The sequence below is a fragment of the Xenopus tropicalis genome, chromosome 4 (genome assembly GCF_000004195.4).
Source record: "Xenopus tropicalis strain Nigerian chromosome 4, UCB_Xtro_10.0, whole genome shotgun sequence".
NCBI classification, from domain to species: Eukaryota; Metazoa; Chordata; class Amphibia; order Anura; family Pipidae; genus Xenopus; species Xenopus tropicalis.
This window is the reverse complement of record NC_030680.2, coordinates 81,092,464-81,116,678: the sequence shown is the minus strand read 5'-3', so window position 1 is coordinate 81,116,678 and position 24,215 is coordinate 81,092,464. Positions and strand designations below refer to the sequence as shown.

Genomic DNA, 24,215 nt, shown 5'->3' with positions numbered 1-24,215 from the left:
CCTTCAGTGTGTGCAAAATTGTTTTTTAATTTTCTCTTGATAGATAGATGGATAGATATATCTATAGATGGAGGTGTGGTTAAAAAAAGAGTGTGGCCATTTTTTTTGCCGCAACTGTGCTTAGTATCCCTGGATTTCACTTTCAAAATCTGGTCACCTTATCTTACATATATGTAAGGAGACAATTAGATGTTTCTAAACCAGTGTGGTATCCTTCTGTGAAACATGCATACAGATAGCAAATATTTTTGCATTATTGGTGTACTCAAGTATATTAACATACTAGCACTATTTCATATCTGCTCACCTTTCGAGGCTTGTCAAAACCAGGTTTGCAGAATTGCTTGTAGTATTCCCAGTAACTGTTATTGAATCTGTTGGCTTGCATGTCAAGGTAGGTAGCAAATCGGTCTGGGCACTTTGAGACACAGAGCTAGAAGATATAACCATGGGCGTTAGCTTAGCAATATTAAAAATAATAAAGAGCTTCAAATATAATAAGGATGCCATGGGCTGTCATGTTAGTCAGTGTTGCTATTTCTAAGCTGATATCTAGCTTCTATATGTATAGTAATAATTATAATAAAACCTAATATAAGTATTTGGGTAAATATTTTATTCTCTTACTTGTGTTGTAGGGCACTGCAGGTTTATTAGCACAACTGGACTTGCACATCGGAGGATGTTAAAATACATCAAAATGGTCTTGTTCCTGTACAGGGATATAAATATTCAACAACTAAAACATGATGAAATATTTTTAGAACAGAGAACTGTTCTGAAGTGAGACTAACAATGCTAAAAAAACACTAGAACTAGGTGTGTAATATGGAAACTTGTTATCACAAAGCAGATTGTGAGTGTGGGGCTTGGTTAATGCTTATGTACTATATAGAAGTGCGACTGTCCTGGACAACTTTTTTCTATCATAACAGAGAGAATCTGCAGCTCTCTCCCTAATTAAAATATAAAATCTACAGCAAAGCACTATAAAATCAAATTACTGTTAAGGGTGAAGACACACTGAGCTACTTAGTAGCAGCTACTTTTTCATGGCTACTAAATTCCAGAAAATACCCTGCCATAGACAATACTAAGATTTGCCATGTAGAGACAATTATCAGTAAATGATCAGCATTGTCTTTTTTAGTAGCCACGACAAGTAGCTGCTATTAGTAGCTCCGTGCCTTTACCCTAAGAAGACACAAAAAAACAAACAAACAGGGATGTGGTGGCATAAATATGACCCAAAGTGAATTGTTTGCACCACTGTGTGAAATTTAAGTTGATGTGGTTTGGTGGCTTGGCATATTTATGATCATAAATCTGTAACAGAAAATGTATGTTTCCATGTTTTCTTATCCACCCCTGTAAATTATTAAGCATCCACAAGGTGGCACTAACACAACTGTCAGCCTAGCAGGTGTAGTAACGCCAAAAAACTTTTTCCATCCCTCTACATCCAAAACAGTACAATGAAAAGTGAAAAACAGAGAGATGTATATTATTTATACATGATAAATTCACTACATTCTTTTATTTAAAAGGCATTTATTTGTAAGAAAACCAGTATAAATTGTTACTGGTATATTGCAGACACTGTGAAAATCTATTGCAACCTTAGGTTAAGGATACCTAAACCCTGACAGTGAATATGTTTTGTGTTCTACAAAGCACTTGTACAATTTATATTTTTAAACTGTTTTAGATTTTTGTTGCACTGATACAGAAGCTCTTTCTTAGACCTGCTGTGGTGATGACCCGTGGGTCACTGAATATGCACGTGACTTTTAATAAACTGTTGTTTTAGGACAACAGCGCAGCAATTTTATAATAAATATGTTTCCAAAATAGAGCTAGCAGTATTTTAAACAGCAGCGGAAAGAGGGAGAAAAACACACAGAACACTGACAATTGCAGTACTTACTCATTAGGTGTACCCTTTTGGCCACAAAACTGCCCATAGCTGTCTGTTGGGTAGATTATCTTCCTAGGGTCACCATGAATCCATGCTGCAAAAAACGCCGTAGCAGTAAGACATGAGTTTAATGTAGTTTATCAATTTTCTTCCCTGTCCTTAGTACACTTCTCCCTCCTGCCCTGTGATACAGAATGCCTTCAGGCTACTTCTACTTTCTCCCGCTAACTTATTGTACAACCTCCTCTAGCGTTTTTTTGTAAATAAACATGAGAGAACCACATTATCACATTATGAGCGTGCCACACAGTATTTAACAAGCACTAATGACATTTGCAAACCTACATAGATTGTTATTATATCAGTCTCTTTAAAGATGACACCATCCACAGTGATGACTGTATCGCTCTACATCTATATCTACTCAAAATAGTTGTCAGTCATGTAAAAGACTGAGTCAGTGGGTCTCATTTACTATTGTAGAAAAATTGCAAAAGCGAGCAAGGAAGCCATTATTAGTGCCCAAACAGTCCTCCTTCAGCTTTGGAGAGCTTACTTTGTTGTGGGGGTATCCCAAAGATCACCCAGGTTATTGTCATTTGTGTGTGTTGCCCTATTAGAGCTTTACAATAATCACTGACTTATTTCCAAAATGATTGGATATGGGGGCATAGCCAGAAGCAGTGTGCTTGGTCTTCATGTCATGTGGGTCATGGCATTTATCTGTAGATAAACAGCCAATGTGGTACCTCCATGCTGGAGTTAAGTATGAATTATTCATATGCATATATGAAGCCATTTCTTGATATTTACTGGCAAACAGGAGTTGCATGGCCCATGTGTATTGTTGTATTATTTGAGTCACACTAAAGTGAGGAATAATTGAGGCTCATTTAGTTATTGATCATGTAGGGTTGGTTTCCATTAATATGGTTTTGATTATATTATAAATTGTCTTTTCTGTTGTACAGTTTGGCCATAGAGAGTTTAGGGGATTTTTTTATCAATTTCGGTCAAGTGTTGTAATATTTGTGTGGTGAAATGTGTTATTTGTAGTAGATACAAAAGATGGTTAGATGTAAAAGGGAATTTTGGACAAAAGTCTGAGGTTATATCACAGCAACAGCTGGAGAGCCACATGTTGTCAGTAAATCATCTAGTTTAATGCCTTTATGTAAATACTCTAGACAGACATTGCTTGCCATAGCCCTGTTTTACCCTCACTTGTCTGTAATAGCTAGGCATATAGATTTCTTATTTGTCATTAGATATGGTGCGGAGTACATTGCCCAGCATAATGATTTTGGGACAGGCCCTCCAAAAATAGTCATTTATCAACTGAGAAGACTCACAGGGGAACACATTTACAATAGCAACTGAAACGTAGAATACAATTGGGAAGTATGTAAATTAGGGAGTTAGGGAGTGATGGAAACTTGTTGTTTATGATGGGAAAAAAAGTATCTGGGAGAGTAAAGAAAACTCAATGGAGAAAGGTTCAATCAGGGCAAGCCTGGGATGCCTGTATATTACATCCAGGCCCAACCTGGGCGCAACCTGTACGGAATGGCATTAATTACAAAAAAACACATTTTTTGCAGTTTACATCCTGCCCATTATCACAGTCAAAAGGAGAAACAAGCCAAATATTTGCTCAGTCATATCAGTATTATCATTTTTATACAACATTTAATTCCTGTTATTTGAAAATCATATTACATCATATATGTTGCTACTTGTTTCCCTTATTGTAAGTGACCGATTATCTTTAAGGGGACATATTGGATAAATGGGAAAAACTCTAATTTTGTAGGCAATTATGAATAATATATGGTGCTGGTTTCACTTTGTGCTAAAAATTAATCCTGTAAAAATGGCCCCTTTATTAGAGCTCCCTATAGATCCTATCAGTTCTCTGTCTGTGTTTGAAATGAGGGGTGGGCGTGTCCTAACAGTCCAGCCAGAAGCACAGTAGGAGGCGGAGAGCGAATCACAGCCTTGCACTCACACAAGCAAAGACAGGCTTTCAGTTCCCTATTAGGTCAGCCTAGCTGCTGATTGGTTCCTATCCTACAGTGCAGTGTACAGAGGGCCGCTGGCTCCCCTGCACATCCAGAGAATTCAGGCAGCAAGAAGTGGAACAGGTGGGCGGGATTAGTGGGGTTTTGGTGGAACTTCTCAATAAATCAGTCTGAAACACAACTTTTTTTAGCACAATCCTTCTATATTTAGAGGAGTATAATTCACTGGTACATGGTACGTGTCTCTTTTAAAATTTAAAATTTCTAATTTCAAATTCCTGACGTTCCAATGCAATATCTACTTACCTACTACACCTAGTGCAATGTATCCAAGGATCACCACCACAAAGATAATGCAACACAATACGTCCGTACAGTGTCTAGCAATAAACAGAACAAAATGGTATAAGAGAAAATGAAAAGAAACAATACAAAATAAATGTTGTTTATTACATGACAAGAAAACCTTGAAAAAATGGGGGCACAAACTTGCCTAGCCAGTGTACCTCTCCTATCAAAATACACCTACCCGCATTACTTGCCTGGAGAGCACAGCACTGCCATCATTCTTTTATTTCCCAGATACAGTATAGCAATAAGAACTAGCGTACTGCGCAAAGAAGCCTGAGAGATGAAGGAAGATGGCACTATTGTACTCTTTTGTAAAACAAGGAGCACAAGCAAAACACCAGTGATTTAAGGTATCCTTGTCCTTTAAATCTTAATAGTAAAGTTGAAGGATTTTCAAATCCCAGCTCCTTTTCCAGGATTTGGATTTCGATAAATGTTTTTTAATCGGCAGCTCTCAGATTTGCAGTTTCAATTGTATATAGATATTTCACAGTGTATAAACACATTTTATTGGCAATGTTATGCTACCTCTAGAAAAATGTGTAAAATATAGAGCTTTCAGGCTATGATTAGGCTCTAGCCAGAGCCTGCCACTAAGCTGATATCTGTGGTAACTTAGAAAGTTATTCGATTTTATTAGGATAGCTTTATCAGTATCAATTCCATTTTCAACATTTTAACTCACATGGGCAGCTAATATGCCATTAGATATGTGAAGAAAATGTTAGTAAATAACGTGTGAGATTAAATATTTATTTTGTAAGATCGTTAAAGCCTTTTTAAATCTTATTGAGTTTTTAACATAAAACTAGTGCATTATTGTTTTAATTTAACTAGTGAATTATTGCTATTAGTTCCTATGTGCACTGTACTTTGGGGGCTCAGTGTTGATTTGTGTATTGTGTATGGCCACCTTAAGTGTCCTCCTCCTCCAAGGGGTGTATAGGCAAGGCAATTAACTTCAGTTGCTTTTTAAACTTCACTATCACAATCAACAAAAATCAGAGGTTTGTGAGAAAAGTGGAAAGATTATTTGTGTGTGTGTGTGTTCATTTATATAGTGCTACTTGTGTACACAATGCTATGCATAAAAATACATTAATAAACAATAGATTATTAAACAAGTAAGGGGTCATTACAATAACAGATAAATATGAGGATGTTAGTGCTGTTGGTTACAGTGGGTGACACAATATAAGTGCCAGTTCCCAGATCAGGTGCTTTGAGTTTAGTTCTGAATAGACTGAGGAAGGATTCTCTCCAGAGGAAATCAGGAATAGCATTCCAAATATAAGGAGCAGCAAGTAGAAAGGTTTAAAAGGGTAGCAATCACCCCTATATTGTTTCGCACTCCAGCTAGGGGAACAATATTTTTGTTTGTTTGTTTGTTTTTTAAACTGCCCCTGCCAGCACTGGGCTACCCGCACTGGGAGCAAGTGCCACAACTCACTCATTATGTGCATGTGTGTGACGTAGGAGTGTGATTAACATTCACTGCTCCTATGTCAGGCAGAATCATTTTACAAGCATTAATTTAAAATGTTATTTTAAAATTATGAATGCCTGATGTAACACATTTCTTTACAAATCACACAGTTTGGGCTAAATGAGAATCTGCTAACTGCCTTCTGACAGGCTTCCTGTGCTGGTTCCTACATCAAGCGCATGCACATAGTAAGTGAGCGGGGAGATTGCTTATTAGGCTAATGCCAGATGAGGCGTAGGGCGGATATTTTCGGCAAGCGGAAAAGCGCTTGCTGAAAATTCCACCCTACGCCTCCTACATGTGCCTGCACCCGAATGAATGAGATATGCTTGAGTGCCGGCACATGTAGACTTTGCATTATCTCGCCTTTTCATGCGTATATCGGCTACATGTGCCTGCACCCGAGCGTATCTCATTAATTCGGGTGCAGGCACATGTAGGAGGCGTAGGGCGGAATTTTCAGTAAGCGCTTTTCCGCTTGCCGAAAATATCCGCCCTACGCCTCATAAGGCATTAGCCTTATGCGCATGGTGGGTGTAACAATATAGGGTGATAGGTGCCCTTTAAGGTGGAAAACAGCAGTACTAGTGGGGGGTGCAACCAAGCGGTTGCTCTGAGAGGGGAGGAGGAGTTGGCATGGAACATATGGAGATACAAGAGAGGAGTTGAGGTGCAGATAAGGTGCAGAGGAATGAAGGGTAGCTTTGAAGGTTGTGAGAAGGAGTTTGTAAGTTTTTTTTTGATAATTAAAAAAAGACTTCAATTCTAAGTTAGTGCTAAAAGGAATTTTCAGCCAAAAAACATTAATGGATTCTGCTTATTTACTTCTAAACCCAGCTGAAGCATTTGTTCAGCAAGACTCATAACAGTCTGCTTTGCTGGCCAGGAACCAGCACAGGAAGCCTGTCAGAAGCCAGTTAGCAGATTCTCATGGAGCCCCAACTGTGTGATTTTTTAAGAAATGTGTAGCATTAGGCATTCATAATTTTTACAACAGAATCCTTAAATTAATTCTTGTAAAATTATTTTGCTAATCTGGAGTTATTGTATATCTGTACTAAAATTTGTAGCCAGAAAGCCAGACAGCAATTTGGTCTTGTGCTAGGAAGAACTGTAATTATACAGTTGCCGCTTAATAATTCAATTACACACATTCAAATAAGGAATTGGTAACGATAACGATAGGTATCACTTTAGAAGGACCAATTATACCTTTTTTAACAATAAAAAGGTATTTTGTTCTGCCCATCTACTTCTAACTCACACTCTAAAGTCTTGCTTCCTGTGTGGTCAGAGAGTATCTCATTTTCAAGTTTTTACTTCTCTGACTGACATTTAGATGGCATAGGAGAGATACAACCCATTCTAGCTTGTTAGCAATGTACAAAGGCTGCTCTCACTAAGCTTTTTAATAATATATTTGTTTCTACAACTAGTATTAGACTACAGTCTCCATAAGGCCTTTAGCCTGTGGGCTAATGTAAGATGTAGTACAGCTACTTCTGGTGCCTACCTGCCTTCCCCTGCCAACCCCTCAGAAATACAGAGGTGAAGAATTCAAGCAGTGTGGAATTCATCTGGAACAGTGCAAATATTTGCACTCCATTTTGCATTTTATCATATTATATTTAATGCACTTGACAGGGCCGTGTTGCACAGTTGATATGGGCTTATACAACTTCTATTGTAATTTTCATAAAGTTGATAGGGGGAGAGGACAAAAATTATGGTAATCCATAATAATTAACCCCCTGCTATTCCTGGCAGAAAAGTCACATGGACCCAAAGGACATTTGCAGAGAGGTACCACACAGCCCCAGGCTGATTGTTGGCTGTAATTAGACACCAAATGTACCTGCGGAACAGTCACATAAGTAAGGTAGACCTTTGCAAAACTAAATTAACCTCATTTGCCAAAATTTGCCATCAGCACCACTGATGTTGACTGTGTCACTGCTGTTGTGTCACCTGCCTACTTGCCCGATATATGTCCCCCAGGCCAGGAAACCATTCACCGATATATGTTTCACTTCAAAACATGAAGCTTTCTCAAGGCACATGGTGTTTCAAGCAGAGCTGTGAACTTACAGTAGCCCAAAAGCATACCTCCCAATTTTCTGAAAATGGAAAGAGGGACATTTTTGTTTTATGTGTTATTACAGTTTTGTTTAAAAAAAGGTGAAATTGCCCTTTAAGCTGTGAGTCTCAGTTCCCCCAAGAGACCTGTTTAGCTTATTAGTTACAATTGTATCTCAGTGCAGGTGGGGCTTATTAACTTTCTGGGCTCTCTGCCAAAAGCTACTTTTTAATTAAATTTGTATCTTTTTTAGCATTCAGTGCAGGAGATGAAAGGGAAATGAGGGAATTTTCAGGACTGCGGGCTGGGCTGTTAAAAGAAGGACTGTCCCACAAAAATAGGGACAGTTTGAACGTATGCAAAAGGCCACTGCACCATATGTTATATAGAACCACATTTTTAAAGGATATTTCACAACCACATTCACATTTGAAGAATTTTGGCATACTTTTTAAGGAACTATGTGAAAAATATGCACCAGAGTATCTTCCTTCTGGAAGCGACATGCAATACATATTCACATGTAAACTATCACTTATTGCACCAACCGGAATAAAAAAAGTATATGAGTCTGAAAAATGTGTATAATCTTATATTGAGGCAAAAAGGATATGTTTAGGACAGAAGGGAAATGTTTTTAAGGTGTGTCCATTACCACTTCTAACATTAATGCTAAGCCAAAGTAACATGTTGCAAAAATATCCTCAAGTGGATCAAACAATTGTATACTTCCTTTAAAACTAGAAATTTACTTCTTGTCATTTGCGCTACAGTATGTGATTTGCTTTTGCCTCTTCTCATCTTTTGTTTATTTCTTTGGCACAGATTACAATGCACTAAAACAGACAAAACTGTGTGATCACAGGTTCAGTTCCCCATAACACTGGGGTGCTTTTCTTGTTGAACTAGACACATACGTTTAGACACATATGTTCAACCACTGTAATCAGTACCTGTACTTTGAAATGCCCTTATCATTTCTCTATACATAGTCCAAAAGCAAGAAGGCTTGTTCCTAGTAATTCCACCATAGCTGTTTCTTAATTGTCACATCCACAACAGCATTAAACCATAGTGCATCCATCACTTCCTGTAGGGGTTTGTAGCACACCAGGAGTGCTATCAGTAGTATAAAGTGGGGAGTTGGCCAGCCAACCTGGGAAAATAGTTGCTGAGGCAAGGAAAGACAGGTACACCTTCATAGAACTAGGAAAAAAAAGAAAATCACCTAATGGAATATTCCCAGTGGAAAAGTTTATAGGAAAAATTTAAAAGGCATTCTAGTGACTCTTTAGGCCAATAAATACAAATCCACAGATAAAATGAAAATCCCTGTATGGATACTAATGTTTGTTTTTTTTAACTTTCAGAAAAAGATTTATGAGTGCAGATATTACCTTAAGATACCATAAAATAATCTGAATAAATATGTATTCCCTTGAGAAAAGTCACAGTCAGTGACTGAAACATCAGGTTTTTAAATTAAGTATTTTTGCTTGCGTAAGACCAGTTGAGTGCTGTACTTTATGGGACTATCACATTGTTTGTTACTAGCACCCAGGCAGACAATATATTTTTTAGTGGGAATGCTCCTCCTTTGGGACTATATATTTATAATTATACAGTATACAAGATTCATTTCGTATCTGTATTTTAAACAGGAAAAGACAAAAGGGAGACTGTAGAGAGTATGTGAGAGTTTTTTGGAATTCTTCCTGATTCACTTATATTATGGCATCTGTGATATGGAATGCAAAATCCCCCATTCTGGCAAACAATGCTCATTAGACAGCTTGATAGTTGTTTTGGAACTAATGTGCGTCACTAAGAAAGCGGTCAGACTCAAATATGATTCACCAAAGCTTCTTTGCTTGCCAGTACTGTAAACATACCTCTATCACCTGGCCGACAATAGATACCTTAACATTCTTCTCTCACACTAACACATGATTGTTCCTACATGCATTTGCACATCTGTGAAGCAGGTCTGATGATTCAATTTCATTTAAGCTGGTTGCTCCCACTTGCCTTTACATCATATTTATTAGTGCAGTCTGATTTTATTGCATTTTATTCAAAAGACAATACAGTCTAAAAACAAATCTGTTTTTATGTGACATGTTCAAGTCAAGCAATGCATGCAAAACTCACAAAGTGTTTAATTGCTTATTAAAAGGACACAAATACAATACACAGTATTTGTTTTGCTACATTAAACAAACAGTTATATTAAAGTCCTGTCAAGCACCCATGTAAAATAGAACTTACTAACCAAAGGGTTTATAACCACATTTTACCTAAGATGCTCCAGATCTATTGTGCTCATATTTCATACTATCACTTCAGGATATGGTTATTTGTAGTATGGGTACCTTCACTGTTTCACACTACTTTATCTTTTGTGTAATGCCTAGTATTAGTAATTTTAGAGGAAAAGAGTACTTAAAGGCACTAAAGACTACTTTCTACATTAATAATTTGACATTTAAAGAATTATATGTCATAATAAGGCAATTCAGATGAACAAATCACTAAATGAATGCATCATATAATGCACATATGGGCAATCTTACCTCAATTAATATGCAAATGCAATCAGCATATATAAATGTACAATTATGTCCAAAATGGAATATATTTGTTAACTGGCAAACATGCTCTACAGAGAAGACATGACTTACCCAAGGTCAGCCGAAACTATCTGCCAACTTCCTTTTGTACCTTGTCTGTGATAATTTAAGTTATTACATATAAGAGTTGTGTATATATAGGAGTGTTCCAACAGCATACTAGCTCCCTTTCCAATTAGTGGTACACAATTTTGAAACAAACATATAAGGGTACATAAGGGGTCATTTACAAATAGAAAGGCAGAGTGCTAAGTGCAAACAATGGGTGCAGTCTGAAATGCACTGTAGTGGGTCTCTGTGCTAGGTTTTGTCAGACACAAGCCACAGCAGGGCCCTCTACTTACCACCTGCCCTATAGTAGGCAGTAGGACAGAACTGTGTGTTGCCACTGTGTTCTGGTACAAGGTGGAGAGCACAGCCTGACACCAGGAAGAAGTTCTCTTTGCATGAGAACAATGGAGCATGCTTGCACCCCTTAGTTATCTTGCATTTCTACCAGAGTAAAGCAATAACCTTCATAGTGATTTCTACAAAAATAGTTTTGAAAATTGTTATAAATTTTTTTTTGTGTAGGCAATGATGATCAATATTATTATGAATAACGAATGATGTATTTTAAAGCAAACCCATATTCCACAGAGCAGTACAACATAAGGATGTATACCTTAAATATACAAATTACTTAGAAATACTGATATTTGGTGCCTGATTTTAATTTGTTTCAGGCTGTTACTCGTCAGTCAGTATGTCCAAATGTTCCAAATCTGCCTTTACACAGGGAAAGATAAACTGCAGTTCCCTGTGGGTCGGTCTAGCTGCTTATTGGCTGACATCCTAGGTTGTAAAGTACTGAGAGCCAATATCACTCCTACACAGCCTGTAAAAGCAGCCAGGAAGTGGAAAAGCTGGCTGGTACTATAAAGGTTTTTTATTAAATTTTTCATTAAAGCAATACAAAAAGCATTGTTTAAAAGGTGTATAATGCAATGGCTCACAATTGTCCTTGATACTGTATGTCTAATTTAAGCAGGGGCGCTGCTGCCATGAGGCGAGTTACAAGGGGCGGCAAAAATCGAAGAGCCGAATTTCCTTTTTTAAACTGGAAATTTTGCTCTTCTATTGCAGGGAGCACAATTGCACTCTCTGCACTAGCATTTCGTCCTCTCCCAGGCCCCCTCCAGTGCTGTAAAGGTTAGTGCGAGCGGATTGAGGGGGGCGGCATAGCAAAAGTGGATGAATTTAAGTTATACCAAATACCATGAAACCCTTCTATTTAAGCGAAAAATCTAGTCTAAACTTAGGCAGCTTTAAGTGGCAAGATTTCTATTTTATTTTTTTAAAGCTTTAAATGAATCATGGCAAAACACAAATGCAAACAATAGAAATAGAACAGAGCAATAGAAATCTGCCCTATTGTGCCATGACTCACAGATTTGATGACTAAATATAAAACATTGCTTGATATTTGATAAAGGTAGTTTTTCTGCTGCTTTAAATCAGTTTAACATTGTCTTTTACCCCTTGACATGTGTTGACCTATTAGATCTTGTCTATAGTGTTACTGAAAGCAGAATTATATTAACATATAGAGGTATTTTTCTGTATTTGCATCTTCCAACAATATGCAGAAACCTATAATTGGTCCCTGCCAATTTAAGCCTAAAATAAATTCAGTTGGTTTTACATTTTTATGTGAAATTTAAATCATTAAAAGACAAAAAGGATTACCTTTTCCCAATGGGGCCTTTAAACTTTGGGTCAAACTTTCTTGGTTCACCTGAAACAAACACAAAGAACATAATTAGGTAATGTAGGATATAAAGCGAGGTTGAAAAAATTATGCAAGTCCTTCAAAGTCAACTATTTGCTTAAATCATTAGTCACATTTAGGGGGGACAAACGTTTAGATTTTTTCAGATTTTTGATGCTGGTTTTTGTGCAACAATTTGAAAGAGTCGCCGTAATAGTGAGACAATTCAAAATAGTGTTGTGTTTTTTGCAACTTTTCTGCGACTTTTTCTCACATATGCATTTTCACTTCTGATTTTTTGATAAATGACATTTGTGGAAACATGTTTATTCGTGGTTTAAAAGAAACATAGCAAGATCAATTCAAGTTTAAGTAAATCTTCCCTTAGTGTTATATATGCCAGAAATTGTTTTTGCACAGTACAGTAAGGGTGAAGACACACGGAGCTATTTAGTAGCAGCTAATTGCCATGGCTTCTAAACACCAGAAAATACCCTGCTATAGAGAAGACTGAGAATTGCCTCTGCTAAAACACACATAGAGACAATTATCTGTAAATTGTCTATTTTTGTAGCCATGACAAGCAGCTGCTTCCATGGGCGTCCGCAGAAAATTTTCCAAGGGGGGGCAAGTAAGCTAGCATCATCCTGCAACAGATAAATATATATATATATTTTTTTTTTTTGCAGGATGATACTAGGGGAGGCTAAATATGGCCCATACACAGACTGACCTACAGCTAATGTGACACTTAGTGGATTCACTGCTGACGTAAAAAGTTAACCTCCCAACTACCTCTTGCCGTTCCCACTGACTCCCAGGGATACTGTACAAAAGTGCGGGTGGGGGTGCTTTTTTTTTTTACCCTAAAATGTTTAGTATTAGTAGTAAAAGTATTCATACGCGCACTTCTGTTAGGGGATCTGCAAACATTTGTGTTTGGGATCAGTTAGCTTAAAGGGGTAGTTCGCATTCGAATTCACTTTTATTTTTAATGGTTTTTCAGTTATTTAGCTTTTTGTTCAGCAGCTCTCCATTTGGTATTTCAGCAGCTATCTGGTTGCTAGGGTCTTATTTACCCTAGCAACCAGGTAGTGATTTAAACAAGAGATGGGAATATGAATAGTTAAGGGGCCTACTTGGAAAAATAAGTAATACAAAATTATAATAATAATACAATATTTTTTGGCCCCCATTTGAAATCTGTATAGAGGCAGAAGAGAAAGGCAAATTATTCAAAAAAATTAATTAGGAAGACCAATTGCAAAGTTGCTAGGAATAGGCCATTTTATAACATACTAAAGGTTAACTTAAAAGTGAACCACCCCTTTAGATGTGTTTATGTTAGTTTTATAGCAAGAAAGGCAGTGGGTACTGACTCCCCATTATATACAGTGAGATGCAGTCCGTATTTACAAACCCAGCACATTATATGCCATGAGGAGCAGTGGGTACTGATGGCAGATATTCAGGCCCTGGCACTATAACACTGGCACTGATACACAGCATTGGCCCCACTGTAACTTACTATAAATGAACAAAACAATGACAAAAAAAAAAAAAAAAAAATAGTAAGTGCAAAAAACAACAACACATTTATAAACTCACAATGAGCTTTTTCAGAGGGAAAGAGTTAACTTACCCTCCATGTGTTAGGGTAGGGGATAGATTATAAATTGAACAATTTAATGTCAGCTAGTGATTCTTTAGAACTGTATAGTACCTGTGTATAGTACCTGTGTATAGTACCTGTGTATAGTACCTGTGGGATGAAAACTGCAGCAAAAGTTGAGAGTTGGTTCTTAGGTAAAGTTACAGCTGCAGATTCATCTTTTCAGTCTTTATTTCTGTTTCCAGTTTGCAAAATCTCCCGATCCCTGTGCGCATCTGTGCTCTGATTGGTCAATTTTACTGTCTGTCAAGGAAGCTGTGCTCTGATTGGTGAATCCACAAGAAGAAAGATCCAATCGGAGCACAGCAAAAACGGGCTTGAGGGGAAAGTGCAGAAACGGAGTAAGGTTTTTGTTTTTTTTGCTACTTTTCCAGGGGGGGGCAAGTGCCCCCTCTTGCCCCCTTCTGTGGACGCCCATGGCTGCTTCTAGTAGCTCTGTGTGTCTTCACTCTAACACTTATGGTTATATAATGTAGGTTAGACTCAACACTGGCATACTGTGCTTTAGCAGCTGGTAAACACTTCGGGGCAGATTTACTAAAACTCAAATTTATCTTGTTATATATTTTTTAAAGCCACGGATAACCTTATTTCCAATGTCAGACATTTATCTAAAAATCTGCATAAAAGTAATAAAAAGCACTACTTTTTCGACTTGTCGCACGATAACTGTGACTTTTTCGAAATGCGTACCTCTATCTGCTGTGCCTTAAATGCTTCTATTTGCCTCACCAAAGCTTCTGAGTAAAATGATAAATTAACTTGGTTGAACTGCTCATTTACAAGTCAGTGTATACTTTAGCTATGGGAATAGTTAGACACCTAGTACCTAACTGCAAAATTCAGAATCCTAAATGTTCAGTAGAACTGAATCACGTGACTTTAATGCTCAGGACAATTAAACTTGACAAATTTTTACACTTTTTTCAAAATTCAAAATGTATGTGTTCATTGCATCCCTAAATATGACATGGTCACAAAGTCAAAGAGTAAGGAAGCAATGCACTTGCTTAATAAGATAATGTAGTTGGATTATCCATTTTATAGCTCCACTGTCTAGATAGATCATATTAATGCCAAATGATTGCTTTCACATACAGATGATGATGCATGATGTTTCTCAGATACTGCTGGAAGTATCTTGTTTATATAATTGAAGAAATATATTCTTTTACTGATGACACATATATCTGCAACACCTTCAGCATTTCTAGTGAGAATAATTATTACTGAGTATAAACAGAGTATAAACAGATGTAGTTTCTTAAATCTCCTGCTGCCATAGAATGCAAAAGCACAAACTACCAACATTTGGATAGTCAACAATTATTATGATACAGTTTCCTAACCATATAGTGACAATATACAGTGGAGGAAATAATTATTTGACCCCTCACTGATTTTGTAAGTTTGTCTAATGACAAAGAAATGAAAAGTCTCAGAACAGTATCATTTCAATGGTAGGTTTATTTTAACAGTGGCAGATAGCACATCAAAAGGAAAATCGAAAAAATAACTTTAAATAAAAGATAGCAACTGATTTGCATTTCATTGAGTGAAATAAGTTTTTGAACCCCTACCAACCATTAAGAGTTCTGGCTCCCACAGAGTGGTTAGACACTTCTACTCAATTAGTCAACCTCATTAAGGACACCTGTCTTAACTAGTCACCTGTATAAAAGACACCTGTCCACAGAATCAATCAATCAAGCAGACTCCAAACTCTCCAACATGGGAAAGACCAAAGAGCTGTCCAAGGATGTCAGAGACAAAATTGTAGACCTGCACAAGGCTGGAATGGGCTACAAAACCATTAGCAAGAAGCTGGGAGAGAAGGTGACAACTGTTGGTGCGATTGTTCGAAAATGGAAGGAGCACAAAATGACCATCAATCAACCTTGCTCTGGGGCTCCACGCAAGATCTCACCTCGTGGGGTGTCAATGATTCTGAGAAAGGTAAAAAAGCATCCTAGAACTACACGAGAGGAGTTAGTTAATGACCTCAAATTAGCAGGGACCACAGTCACCAAGAAAACCATTGGAAACACATTACACCCCAATGGATTAAAATCCTGCAGGGCTCGCAAGGTCCCCCTGCTCAAGAAGGCACATGTGCAGGCCCGTCTGAAGTTTGCCAATGAACACCTGAATGATTCTGTGAGTGACTGGGAGAAGGTGCTGTGGTCTGATGAGACCAAAATAGAGCTCTTTGGCATTAACTCAACTCGCTGTGTTTGGAGGAAGAAAAATGCTGCCTATGACCCCCAAAACACCGTCCCCACCGTCAAGCATGGGGGTGGAAACATTTTGCTTTCGGGGTGTTTTTCTGCTAAGGGCACAGGACAACTTATTCGCATTAACAGGAAAATGGACGGAGCCATGTATCGTGAAATCCTGAACGACAACCTCCTTCCCTCTGCCAGGAAACTGAAAATGGGTCGTGGATGGGTGTTCCAGCACGACAATGACCCAAAACATACAGCAAAGGCAACAAAGGAGTGGCTCAAGAAGAAGCACATTAAGGTCATGGAGTGGCCTAGTCAGTCTCCGGACCTTAATCCAATAGAAAACCTATGGAGGGAGCTCAAGCTCAGAGTTGCACAGAGACAGCCTCGAAACCTTAGGGATTTAGAGATGATCTGCAAAGAGGAGTGGACCAACATTCCTCCTAAAATGTGCGCAAACTTGGTCATCAATTACAAGAAACGTTTGACCTCTGTGCTTGCAAACAAGGGTTTTTCCACTAAGTATTAAGTCTTTTTTTGTTAGAGGGTTCAAAAACTTATTTCACTCAATGAAATGCAAATCAGTTGCTATCTTTTATTTAAAGTTATTTTTTCGATTTTCCTTTTGATGTGCTATCTGCCACTGTTAAAATAAACCTACCATTGAAATGATACTGTTCTGAGACTTTTCATTTCTTTGTCATTGGACAAACTTACAAAATCAGTGAGGGGTCAAATAATTATTTCCTCCACTGTATTATATTGTGCTTTACAGAGCATCCTTTATTTAAATAGCACTGACATGTTATACAGAGCTTTGCAGAGATTGTTTATCATTCACATCAGCCCTTGCCCCACTTACAAACTAATTTCCCAATCACACGCACATACAGACACACAGCCTAGGGTCTATTTCATCTAAAGCAATTTTTCTGACCAGAATATGAACAAAGGGAAAATATGTAAGATTGTGCACTTAGAAATAAGACCACTGCTAGAAGCAATGTAACACTGTGCTTGCACCCTATGCGCTTTGAAAAAAAAAAAGTATACATCAATATAAGGCCTCCCCAATTAAAACATGTTTCAAAAACACTGTTTGCAGGGCTGTGTTGAAATGCATCCTACTTTGGGCCTACTAGAAGAGTCAGGCCTCCACTTTAAGGTATGCAAAATCCAGAAACAGGGTTGATATAGTCAAAAGACACCACTCCCACCCCCTATATTATTTATATAGGCACTTATGGGCACCTCCCACCCCTAAAGCTGCCGCCCTAGGCACAGGCCCACAGGTTCATACTTCTTTTAAAAGTGTTTGTACACACACTGTGCTGTTTTCCCTGAGGAAAGTTCTTGTTTGGAACTGAAACATTGGATAAATAAAAACCATGTAAAATATTTTTTGTAAACCTTTATTTGGCCTTGATGTCGTTTCTAAAAAGTCCTGTGATAGCTGGCCTCTATTGCATTTGTATTTTAATTTTTTTTCCTGCAGTAGCACCCAGGCATCAACCCCTTTTCAGTGGTGTGCTATCCTTGCTCGAACTGTATATATATATATATATATATATATATATATATATAAATAAGACCTGATTTTACACCCAGTTTGAGGTTTCATACATCAATGTTTTAATGCAAAAAACTGAAGAAAAATGCTACAACTTGACCTTTAAAATAAATATTGCATATTTTTGTAACCAGCCACAAATGCCACACAATACAGATACATTCCAAACCAAACAAAGTTCTAACTTTAAGTCTGACTATAACAAGACTCTAGAAATGCTGCACTTTTGTTTTTTTGACTTAATTCAACAGGTCAAGGGCCCTGAAGCCTTAAGGCAATGGACATTCATAGCACAGACTCTGCCCCAAGCTTTCTCTGCTACTGAGATCCAACACATCATCAAACTGTTACCGGGGTGGCTCTCAGGTGATCTTATACTAATGGTACACACAGCATTTCCTCCACTGGCATAAAAAAGCTAGTAGAAAAAATCATCTATTTTCACCCACAATTAAAATTTTTTCTTAGAACTGTGGGTGGCTGCAAAGTTGCATTCACTGTAACTAATATAGATGCAAAGATGTGTCTATTTTGGTAAATTTTAAGCACGTGGCACACTATTTCCCCTGTGTTTGTGTAGCAATTATGTGACTTTTGGTACACAGGGAAATTAATAGTATTAGTTTCCTATTAATTTCTTGCAAGCCATTTGTGTCTACTAATGAAACACATTAAGGAAACTTTGGAATTAAGTCCAAGCTGAAAGTAGTTCCAGGGTTCCCTAGTGTCCATGAAAGTATTGGTGCACTTTTCATTAGAGCAGACAGGATGGGTATATAGCTGCAAGTTGCCAAAAGCATTTTGTGAACTTTTTTGTCCAAATATTTGCACTTGAGTTTATAAGCAGGGTAGCTTCTGCTACAAGGCAAGGTGAGAACCTTGCCAGTTATCAGGGGCGCAAATAGCCACCTCTGTCAACTTTAAGGGCTCTGGCACACGGGGAGATTAGTTGCCCGCGACAAATCTCCCTGTTCGCGGGCGACTAATCTCCCCGAGTTTCGATGACCTGCCATCCCACCGGCGAAAATGTAAGTCGCCGGTGGGATGGCACACGTGGCGGCGCGATTTCGGGAAATCGCCGAAAAAGCCTCGCGAGGCAACTTCAGCGATTTGCCGAAATCGCGCCGCCGCGTGTGCCAGAGCCCTAAGGGTGAAGACACACAGGGCTACTAGTAGCAGCTACTTGTTGTGGCTACTAAAATAGACAATGCTGATCATTTACTGATAACTGTCTCTACATGTGTTTTAGCAGAGGCAATTCTCAGTATTGTCTATGGCAGGGTATTTTCTGTTGTTTAGTAGCCGTGACGAGTAGCTGCTACTAAGTAGCTATGTGTGTCTTCACCCTAAAAGCTATAGCTCTCTCTACACTAGCAATCCAGCTCCCCCTACCCATGACCCACTCTGATAATGAAAAGGTAAGCAAGAAATACCCCTGTTTATAAGTAAGGCTTAATGACATTAAAACTATACACCTCTTATACATCACTTACTCATATTGCATAGCTGATTAGCACATAATAAGGTTAAATGAATATAGCATTTGCTTTCAGAGAAATGAAGGTGTACAAAACTACTCTGTGAAAATGAAAACAACAAAATTGCAACAACGTTAAAATAGAGTAGGTGTAGTATGTATGTATGTTTTTAACAGGCCACTGATTGCTTTTAAGAATATAGCACTAAATGTCATTTTAAGAGTAACACAGTAGATCCTGGCTTTAAACACTGATTTGGGAATAGTAACTTATTAACAAATGGACTTTGTACTCTAATGTATTTCACAAGCTGAATTACAATGTCACTGACTTCTCCTATATTTATCTTTGGTGTTACACACTGTTGGTGCCTATTATGAATCACATCTTTCTCTGCTAGAGCTGATAGCAAGGTTGACACATTACATGAATGGCAAAATAATTGCCTAATGAAAACGGACTAGGCACACACCAGTATTTTATAAGTTCAATGTAAAGCTTGAGGGGATCATTTACACCAGCTCCTAAAGCAATCTCAAATACCCTGTCTTAAAATTTGTGTTAAACACATGTATCAAGCTTTCAAATGTTTAAGTACCATGGTATCTTTCTGCTACCACTTGCTAAATGCAATGCCACATCTTTCTTTGGTCCTGATCTTGCCCATCACCACATCTTGGGGCCGATTCACAAGAGGTCGATAAAACGAGCGCTATTTATAGCATGCATTAAAAATTTTATCGCTCCTTATTTTTTGCTACTTAACGCTCGATTCACTAAAAGGACAGAGGCGTCATAATTAAGACGCAATGTTCTTTCCATTATTTAACAGGCGATGAATGTTTTTCTTGCGTTATTTCCCGCCGCGTGTGTTATTTTGCGCGCAATATATTTTGCCGTGTGCTATATTAGCGCACGATTTTACGCACTTAACCATTACTTTTGGAAAACTACTTTTGTGAAAATTACCATTTCCGTGAAAACTGGAGGATGCATCACTCTAGGGCAGTGATCCCCAACCAGTGGTTCGTGAGCAACGTGTTGCTCACCAACCCCTTGAATGTTGCTCCCAATGGCCTCAAAGCAGGTGCTTATTTTTAAATTCCTGGCTTGGGGGCATGAGGGTGCCCTTATTTGGCACCCTCATGAACATTTTACATCCTTATTTTGCTCCCCAACTCTTTTTACATTTGAGTGTGGCTCACGGGTAACAAAGGTTGGGGATCCCTGCTCTAGGGCCAACACATACTTGAAGAAATCCCACTGCAAAGTCCATGTTGTTTAGCCAAAAGCTCACAAACCACAGACTAATGCGATATTTTGCGCATTTAACGCTTCATATGTGTTTGTGAATCATGTGTTAGTATTATGTCTATGCGAGCATTAATGCAATGCGAGTTAAATAACGCATTGCGATAGTGCATTTTTTTTCGCATGCGATATGCGTCTTAACACATGTGAAATGACTTTGATGAATCGGGACTTAATTATCGCATGCTTTTTAACGCAAAAAAGCATGCAATAAGCGTTATCGACCTTTAACGAATTGGCCCCCTTATGTCTCATACCCCCTTCTTTTAGATCGGAAACTCTATTGATTAGGGCTCACTTTTATCATTTATTTTATTATTTTGATCTAATATGTTCTTTTATGTACTTTATATGTTCAGTGCACACACCCTTTTACTGTATAGTGCTGCAGAATATGCTGGGGCGTTATTAATATGTGTTGATAATAATAATGCTGCCATTTTGTTCCATTTATAATCACTGAGGTATCTACAAAAACTAAACTATCATGGCAACATTTTAACTATGTAAAGCACAGCACTCAGCATTAGTTGTTTTGAAAACATCAAAACACACATCAGTAGCCACCTCCAAACATGTACCTGACTGCAAAGAAGTCCAGGGTACTCAGGAATTCTTGCAAAATAAAAAGGCAGTCTATTTATTGCTAATATTTCAGTGCCACAGGGTGTCCTTGCTCAGAGCATCTGGATCTGAAAATTCCAGGGGCTTGGGAAGCTGTGAGTCCTGGGGCCAACTGCATAATCTTGGATAAAACAAGCATAATCAAGATGTGCTATTATGCATAGCAGTTCTGTGTGTGCCTATAGCAGTCCCTGTCAATGAGAGTCCACTGTTTGCAGCAATAGTCAGGATGGATGGATGCTGTTCCATGACCTGTATAAATGCTGTCTCCCTGCGGCCTCATGCCATTATAGAAGTTGGTCATGGTATGCCTCAGTAACCTTTAATATCCATATAAATTACAGTATGGGGTATTATCCACTAAATTAATTACGGCTTTCCTTTCTGTGTATTCTGGTACCTATGAACATGCTGTGTTATACCTGCCTTCACATTACAGTGGAAGACCATGAAATAAACCTGCATTAAATGCACCACATTTCATTACATGTAAAGCCTGAGTAATACCTAGATATTACTGTTTTGTAAAACTACCCCCCACCCCAAAAATATGAATATAACTGCCCTTGTCATACATTTACTTTGACTACCTTTACCGCTGATTAATTTTAATTTTCAGAATTATTCTGTATGTTTGCTATTCAAGAATTAAGGAAAATTTATATTTTATAAGATTCTATGAAGGCAGCAATATGTGAATTATTTTAAGTGATAAAGCCAGCATATAATCTTTCTCATACAACAGAATTTGCAGTTGAAGGCTCATTTTATCCGGACACTGTAGCTCTTTCTGATATACAAACAGTATGTACTTTATGGTGGCCGAGAACTAGAAGAAAAAGCACACACTAGGAAAATACTGTAATACATTTTGTGATGATGACAAAATTAGGTTTCACACATCTCTTGAGTCTACTCTTGAGTAGCTAATAAACTGTATCTGCTTAAGCAATTAACAGATTAAAGTCAAGGTAATCCCTTCCATGCTGCACTTTAGTCAGTGACATAAAAGCTTAGCAGAATGATTGTTAATATGTTACCGTGTTTCCCATAGTAGTTCTCTTCAGTTGCCATGCTTCTCCTTACAGCTTTCTCTCTTCACAGCTATTTTTAGGTGAAGTTTTAGCTGCAGTTTCCAGTGCACGAGCATACGTACAATTGCCTCTTTAACTAACTTATAAATAAACCTGGCTGAGAGGCACCGTCTGCTCCAGGAAGAGTAGGAAACTACAGGGAGGCAGGGCTATGGTTATGTTCACATAATTTCTACCTCTCACTTAGGAGTGATCTGTGAGTTTCTGCTGTGCCTGTGTAAAGGGCAAGTGCACCTTTCAGATAACGTATAGCATGATATAGGCTGACCTATTCTTGGCAACTTTTCAACTTGTCTTAATTTTGTTTTCCATTAATGTTTAATTGTTTTCCTATTATGCCTCACTTCAGATTCCAGTTTAAAATTCCATCTGATTGTCAGGGACCCAGGAAACCTAACTGTTACTATAAATGTATTTCCGCCACTCATCTTCCATTCTGGCTTCCAAACAGCTGCCAGTAGGGTCCTAGAAATAGAGAGCTGCTGATTAAAAAAACAACAACAAATATAAAATAAAAACCAATGGCAAATAGACTTAGAATACCATTGTCTACTGCATTTAAGCAGGTTAAGATGACTTATCCTGTTAAACATTCTCTGCCAGCAAAAAAACTAATGATTCAAATAGTATAATGTATATAAATTCATAGACAGTGTGCAACAGGGATGCCAGGGGCCCACCAGAAAACCCATACCATAGGCCCACTTTCCTAACTTGTATTTTTCTCTTTATGTAGCCTCTTTACTCTCCTACTCTTTTTTCATTACATACTATAATGTATTCTTCCATTTATTCTGTCTTTTTGTTTTTATACAAAAATGACCATGAAACAGCACAAATGTTTAGGAACAGAAGGGCCCACTAGCACCTGGGCCCACCAGGAGTTTTCCTGATTAAAAGACTTGTTTCAATTCCATGGTGCTCCATGCAAGGTAGATAGCCTCAAACGAGAACTCAACAAAAATTTATATTACTTGTTAAAATTGTATATTTTATATACTGAACTTCCTGCACCAGCCTTCAGTATCTCAATAGCAGCCATGATCCATGATTTAAACTTGTCAAAGGAGCTCCCTATCTTGGAAAGTGTCTTCAACATTCACATGCTCAGTGCGCTCTGAGCAGCTATTGAGAAGCTAAGCTTAGGGGTCTTTGCAAATTATCAAGTAGAAAATGAGGTTTGTCTGTCATATAAGCTGATGCTATGGGGCTAATTACTAAAATCTGATTTTGTTACACTGGTTTCTGAGCTGCCATATAGTAACCTGTATTAATTATTAATTATTACTAAAAATTAATTATTAATCAGCCTTATATTGTGAAATTTATATACCATATATACAGTATATTTTTAGTTGGTCCCTAAGTTCAGTAACTGACAGCAGCACAGAGCATATGCAGTAAATCAGCAGAAAAAGAAGATGGGGGGTTACTGGGGGCATCTTTGGGGGCACAGATCTGCCCTGCTAAAGGGCTGTGGGTGCCTTGTGCTGGTACAGAAGCAAAAAACATAATGTACAACATTTCTACCTTACTTCCTTAGTTAGGCATTTGTTCTTCTTTAAAATGACATGCAGAAATGTATGTTCTGCACAAAGCCTTTTAACTGCACTCATGTTGAACAAGGAGGGATACTGTCCCTTGTTTTTATATTTAAATCCAATCTCACACTTTTATGGGCCAAGGTCTCCAATACTAAATTACAATCTTTTTGTAACCTATTTAAGACTACCATTCTCTTGTCATGATGAGTGGTAGCCTATAAAAGCCTCAATGAAAAAATGTCCTTTACTTTAAATAGTCTGCAGCATGGTCTCCTTTGTCTCTAATGTGTTGTATGATCACCCAAATTGGGCAGTAATGGCCATTTTTAATACCAGGAAAAATTCCTGTACTTTGATATCACCTTTACAAAGGAATACCATAAGTCATTTCTAGCATAGGTGATCCCTTTAACTTAACATCATCATCATCATCATTGTACAATACAGCGCTGTACAATAAATAG

General features: G+C 37.8%; 1 protein-coding gene across 7 annotated transcripts in view; it reads right to left on the bottom strand.

The window, feature by feature from the left end:
- The window catches only part of slc44a5 (solute carrier family 44 member 5), an 81,097-nt gene that overhangs the window by 32,851 nt on the left and 24,031 nt on the right, over positions 1 to 24,215 (bottom strand). For 5 of the 7 annotated variants that reach the window (XM_031899843.1, XM_031899844.1, NM_001126670.1 and 2 more), the window contains 5 exon segments: positions 12,212 to 12,260; positions 4,246 to 4,319; positions 1,928 to 2,012; positions 628 to 712; positions 308 to 433 (listed from right to left, as the gene is read on the bottom strand). In XM_031899843.1, coding sequence (XP_031755703.1) covers positions 308 to 433; positions 628 to 712; positions 1,928 to 2,012; positions 4,246 to 4,319; positions 12,212 to 12,260 — 419 coding nt within the window. 7 annotated transcript variants of the gene reach the window in all.